General features: G+C 40.7%; 1 protein-coding gene across 3 annotated transcripts; it reads right to left on the reverse strand.

Annotated features, from left to right (window-relative positions):
- Positions 1-224: 224 nt before the first annotated feature.
- Positions 225-6,114, reverse strand: LOC140547868 (uncharacterized). 3 transcript variants are annotated; one of them, XM_072671119.1, is made up of 9 exons: positions 4,059-4,343; positions 2,587-2,934; positions 2,289-2,510; positions 1,877-2,072; positions 1,590-1,802; positions 1,356-1,455; positions 1,198-1,249; positions 881-1,110; positions 225-738 (listed from the first exon to the last, which is right to left on the reverse strand). In XM_072671119.1, exons 4-9 carry the CDS (start codon positions 1,890-1,892, stop codon positions 699-701), a joined length of 651 nt encoding a protein of 216 aa, XP_072527220.1. In that variant the 5' UTR covers positions 1,893-2,072; positions 2,289-2,510; positions 2,587-2,934; positions 4,059-4,343; the 3' UTR covers positions 225-698. The 3 variants fall into 3 exon arrangements, with proteins under 3 accessions (XP_072527220.1, XP_072527219.1, XP_072527221.1); XM_072671118.1 differs by lacking the exon at positions 4,059-4,343 and adding an exon at positions 5,919-6,114 and having other exon boundaries at positions 1,877-2,510; XM_072671120.1 differs by lacking the exons at positions 2,289-2,510; positions 2,587-2,934; positions 4,059-4,343 and adding an exon at positions 5,919-6,114.
- Positions 6,115-6,351: the final 237 nt, after the last annotated feature.

The following is a 6,351-nucleotide window of genomic DNA, read 5'->3' on the forward strand; positions in this document are numbered from 1 at the left end:
ATACACTTAAAGATCAAAAGCATCAATAAGCTTGAAACACATCTCCGTGAGATTTTTGGGGAGCCATGACAACTGTGTGAAGATGGTGGACAGATTTGCACCATTAAGAGATAAAAGATCAGTCATGGACATCATCACCAAGAGCAGGTAAGAAGAGGAAAGTAATCTTTAAACAAATGAAACATGCACTTTATGATGATCAAAGAGTTTATTATTAAGGAGTTTGATTTTTTAAATACACAGATTACATCAACAGTTCATAACACCTTCTGAGGAGGCTGGAGTTTAGTTGAGTGTACAAACTACTAGCTGGTAACAATACCAGAGTTATTTGTTAGCACTGACCCAGAGTGAAAACAGTCACACTGACATGTGTATTAAATTAATTCTAGCCAGTGCGAATGATCAAATCTCTGCAAGATATAAATTAACACTATTCAGACATGTTAAGAGAGAGAACCGACATAAGGTGAGCGTTAGAACATCAGACTGTGTTCAGACTGTGTGTTCTAACCCTACCAGTGTAACTGCATTTGCAGTCCATTCTCTGACTGTTCTAAAGTCTTCCATGGCTGATACCTGTTTAATCTGGATACAGTGTTAACTGTTACAGCATGGATTTAGACCAGAACATCCAACTCACGGTCCAGCACTGAGAACCCCTCCATGGTCAGAGTGTTTTATGTTGGGAGTTTGTGTTATTGGATCTGGCTGTAGAGCTGAGATGGATCATCAGATCTGTACAACATGAAGAAAAGGATAAACCCACTGACAGATCTTCAGAATGGCGCCATGTTTTTTTTAAATCATTCAGACGAATGTAATAAACGAAGTCAATGGAGTGAAAGTCAGTGTAGCTCTGCTCAGAGAGTTTACTTACTGAGGGGCAGCTGTGTGTTTGCTGAAGTTCACAGCAGCGTACTGAACCTCCTGTTCTATTAAGGTGTCAAGAGGCTTAGCAATGGAGGCTGGAGAATCCCTGTGTGCGTGAGAGGGTTTGAACTGAACACTGGAGTAGTGAACGTCTTCCTGATCATCTGAGAGACTATTTGTGTGGTTAGAGGTCTTGGCCAGGGCTGAGGTGTTATCATACACATGAGTGGAGTCAAACTGAGAAATATAGAGAGAGATAGCAGCATAAGAGTTATATTTGAATAGATCACATGATCACACACCCATTCTCTTTAATATGCTGACCTGTCCACTCTGCTCACAGCTCCTCTTGTTAGCTGAGCTGAACTTTCTCCTCCTATCAAACAAGCAAGCAATGAGAACAGTAGTTGAATAATGAATAAAGCTGCATTCACTTCATAGTCATGTCCCAGACATGAGAAGAATGTTCACAGTTTACAAACCATTTCCACAGAGCTGCTGTGATGAGTATGAGAAGCAGAAAGACCACCACTCCCACTGTGATCAACTTCAACACTGAGCTCTCCTCTGGACCTTCAGCACCTATACAAGTAAACCATAAACCACATCATCAGTTACAGCAGCTGAAATTGATGCAGTTCTGATACACACAGTTTTAATACACTAATGTTACTGAATTATGAGTAAAAATAAATATCATAATAATAAACTGTTACCCCCTAAAGCACAGGAATACTGGAGAACATCCTCACTGCTCGCTGAGTTCAGGTACAGCTTGTTGTCTCTGCTGGGTTTGTTAGTTACAGGCTGTCCGTTCTTGTACCAGATGTAAGTGGGGTTGTTGGGCAGAGTGCAGGTGCTGCTACAGGTCAGTGTTACTGTCTGTCCATCTGATGAAGTTGTGCTGGAACTCACTCTCACCTGCAGATCTGAACACATGTGGCTTGTCTATTGGTTCTTTTTGGTGCTTGTTCACATGAATAAATATTGAATAGAGTAATACCTGTGACATTCAGCATGACTCCAGGAACACCAGAGAGTTTCTCTGATTTAGTGATGATCCGAAACCGATACTGTCCAGAGTCGTTCTTTCTCACACCTCTGATTCTCAGAGTGCAGTTTCTCTCTTTATCTCCAATAAACTCCACTCTGCCAGAAAACCGCTCTTCCTTACTCAGGTTCTCTGGTGTCACCACAGGCTGAAAGTAATGCCAGAACACCTCAGTAAGGTTGAGATCACTGGGATATGAGTAAGTGCAGGGAAAGTCCACTGATGAACCCTCCAAAACACACACTCTCCTGTCTGTGTAGGTCACACTCCAGCAGTTCTTATCAAACACACCTATAAAAGTCACAGATTAGCATGTGTTGATGTGATTGGATCATGAAGAGTTATGAACAGCTCTAATACTCACACACTGAACTGGAGCGGATTATATCATGGCCGCTAACAGAGCAGGAGTAGCTGCCAGCATCAGCAATGCTGGTTAAAAAAGTCTCCTTATTTCCACCATTCCTGAACACATACTGCCCATTCTTGTACCAGTTGTAATAATGAGGTCCACAGGTCAAACTGCAGGACGTACTACAGGTCAGTGTCTGTCCAGTCTTCCCTATATGAGTGTTGACCTGCAGGACTGAATGGAAATCTTTTGTAAACACAAACAGCTCTGTTCTAATGACTGAACAGATCATCAGCTTTGCTCTGTTTACCTGTAACCGTTAGACTGACTGCAGCTGAGCTGAGTTGTGTCTCTCTTTGGTCTGTAATGATCAGGAGCTGATACTCTCCTGAGTCTCTCTCTCTCAGCTCTCTTATTGTAAGAGTTGAGCTGGAGCTGGTGGTCTCAGTGTAGTTCACTCGTCCTGCGTAGTCTGAGTCTAAAGCTAAATCCTCTGGATGTGTCTCATTCCTCCATTTAGCTTTCTGCTTGGAGCTGAACCAGAAGACAGCTCTGATGTTGGTGTTTAAGTAAGAGCATCTCAGCTTCACCTCTGACTCCTGAAGAGCACAGATATTCTGAGGATGGCAGTTCACCCAGAGACTCTCACCTAGAGAACCTGAAAGTGAATTACAGTGCATGAATGGTAATGATGTATTAATTTATGCAGTAAACATATCTGAACAATTGTATCTTACAATGTTGGTCTGTATATGTGCACTGACCACTGGTATTCATCACTAGAAACTGTTTTTTAATGGACCAATAGAACTATTCACAATTAATTAATCCCCATTTAGTAACACAATATTACTCGATTTATTGCCAATAAACCTAAAGCATAAAATACCACATTGTAGCACATTAACCACAATACCGTTCAGTCAACGATGGAATGACAGGAGTTAGATTCACTCCCTAATCTAAACGCTAACCAGCAAGGCCAACTGTCTCCATTGCTGCCCTAACGGTGGCTTTAGCTGTAGCTCCCGTTCCAGCGATGCCAGCCACCTCTGCTCCTGTATCGGCACTGCCCACCACTCCCACGCCACACTTTTGCCAGTTCTGGGCCAACCTTGTGTTTGTTCCTTTGCCCTTGTCTGTCTCGGTTCTCATCCCTGTCCCATCCTTTTTCATGTCATGTCCCCAGTTGAGTCTTATGTCCAGTCTCCCATTCCGCTTCCTGTCTCCTCCTGTTTGTCTTCCCAGTCAGTTTTTTGTCCAGTCTCCAGTCCATTCCCAATATCTGTCCACCTCATCTAATCTCCAATCTCCTGTTTAGTCCTCAGTCATGTCACCTGTCACGTCTCCTGTTAGTGCCCTTGTCCATTCATTAGTCTATAACCAAGTCCTGCCTCCTGTCTGTAGCCCTGTTGGAGCTCCTTTCATATGGATGTAACAGTAGAAATTCATTAAATAGGAATATTTTCTCAAACTAAAGGTTGTAGTATGTTTATCAGATCTGTTTCTGTAGACTACAAGTGATTTTACATCCACATATCATATTGCAAGGTTTACAGCTGTCAACAGTACAGTTGTCTCAGTACACTACAAGTAATTTAAAATGAATTTATATCAACTGTTGTTAAACAGGCTTCAAGTCTTCATCTAACACCAACAGGCTTCTTATGACTGTACGTGATCTACGTTTTTATACAATGTTCGCGGTCCCTAGTCGTAGTAAATCGCCATAATCAGAGGTATCTTTAAAAAACAGCCATAAATGAACTTATTTTAGCTTACCTTAATCAATACAGTAGCAGGCTCCTCTTGTTGAATTATACTTTATACTTTACGCGATATGAATACGAATATGAATACATTATTTTGTATTATTTTTTTTAATCTGTTGAAAGTTGGCCTGAACCCTTGCTGCTGCTTGAATACGCTGAGAAACAGAAACAATGTGATTTGGGGATTTTACTGTAGTTTATCTGCTTTATTTTCATCAAATACGATGTTTCCCATGTCTTCATGCAGCGCTCAGCAAACATTTCTCGGTCAAATCCCGCCTACTTTCGTCAGCTGGTCAATCAAGGTTCAGTGTGACCAATGGCCATCGACAGTCAGTTTGACTGTCATACTAAACTACCAATCTATTTCAGTTCGTCGCGTAGAAAAGAATAATAGACCAATTAGACGTAAACCATTTTTTGTATATTATTATTATTATTATTATTATTATTATATACTCATTTTTTATCTTACTATTGTCATTATTTTGTCATAATGTTTTCATATAATATTATTTGTTGTTGTTACTACTATTAATAATACTGTTATTACTATTATTATTATTTTAAACAAAGTTAGCTTCCACTGGAAGTTTAGATACTACCAGTCATGTGCATCACGTGCACAGCAGTACTGAATGCAGAAACCTTTCAATGCAGTTTAGAAGTGGTGTCAGCTAGAGCCTATGTGAGATGCATTAGCTATACCATTAAAACCACCTGCCTAATACTGTATATGTCCCTATTGTACCCCCAAAACAGCTCTGACCTGTCAAGGCATGGACAGGTCTTGTGGTATCTGGCACCAAGATGTTAGCAGTAGATTTTCTTAAGAACTGTAAGTTGTGAGATGGGGCTTTCATGACCCTGTCGCCCACCTGCCTGTTTTTTTGGAGATGCTGTGCAGCATCCGGTCGAACAGCCATTACAAAACATCAACTTGAACATGCTGCCTAATATGTATATCTCACCCCTCATTGTGCAAGGTATTAACGTCTCCTGTGTGTGGTTTTAATGCTATGACTGATCAGCATATGTCAGCATCAAGGTGTTTATTCATGAACAACTTGTGCAATTTGGAACCCTGAAAAGCATCAGCGCCTAAGAAATACAAGGTTCCTGAAAGAGTGTGTGGAAGAACTGGCCAGTCTCCTCAGTCTCTTTAAGCACTTTTTCTCTAATGGCATTTTAGAGAACAAATGAAAAACGGCCAGGCTTATCACAGGCCATAAAAGGGTCTTCAAACAGATCCATCAAAGTACCATCCCATATCTTTTGCTCCCTGTCTTGAGTAAAGTGATGGAATCTGCTTGTCACAAGCAACTACAGAACCTCATCTCCATACTCCTGCTGAGTAACATTATGCATGAAATTTACTAATGTTAAAAACAAGTCTACAATATGTTTCAGTAGAATTTGGGCCATGGCTCCGCTCTGACTGGCACACATATTTTCGACCTTATTCAAAATGCACCCGGGGTGCAATGCTCCCCATAACATCAGGGCTGAACTGCTGTTGGTTAATATGGGGATATATGTAAATGTGCTAGATTTAGCTGTGTTTGCAGTCTTTGTTTCCTTAAACTGACTGTGGACATCTCCTTAAATGGCTGAGAAAAGAAACTATTAGTGATTAGTGAATTCCGAAGTGTATAGAGATCTACTTTCTGCTCAGATCCAATCAAATGTTGCAAAACTGACAGGACAACACTTTAAAGAACAGTTGGATAATGACCCAAAGCTTTACCCGTCTTTGTTGTGAAATGATGGGACAGGCTAACGTGATCTTTTCTGGCCTAAACACATGCAGATATAAACAGTATTAAACGTATAAACAGAGAGTCCAGTGTAGAATAATGTAAATGTTTACCTGCCAGTGAGATGAGGATCACTGCTCTTACGATATTTCTGGACATTTGAGAAGACGTTGAATGACCACCCTTTAAACCCTGCTGACACTCAGATTCCAATATGGAATGGATTTAATAAAAGAAACATATAAAGAGTTGAATAAACCCCCACTTAAATGACTCTTTCAACTACAAGCAGCAAGTGAATCTAGTCACTCTTACTTGTCCTGCAGTTCTGATTCTGAGAATAGCAAGCAGAGGACCAGAAGAGGCCTTGTGTAATTCACATTCTGACTTCACACCTCCCACTTTTAGCTTGTTGCCTCTTCCTCTCTTACTGTAGAATATTCAAAGTACGCCCAGCATTTCTCTTACGGTTCAGTATAGAAATGCGGTGTGAATGACGCTCAACTAAATGCTGAAATGTCATTTCACTTCTCTATCAGAGAGTTG

This window comes from Salminus brasiliensis, chromosome 25, assembly GCF_030463535.1.
Source record: "Salminus brasiliensis chromosome 25, fSalBra1.hap2, whole genome shotgun sequence".
Classification (NCBI taxonomy): domain Eukaryota; kingdom Metazoa; phylum Chordata; class Actinopteri; order Characiformes; family Bryconidae; genus Salminus; species Salminus brasiliensis.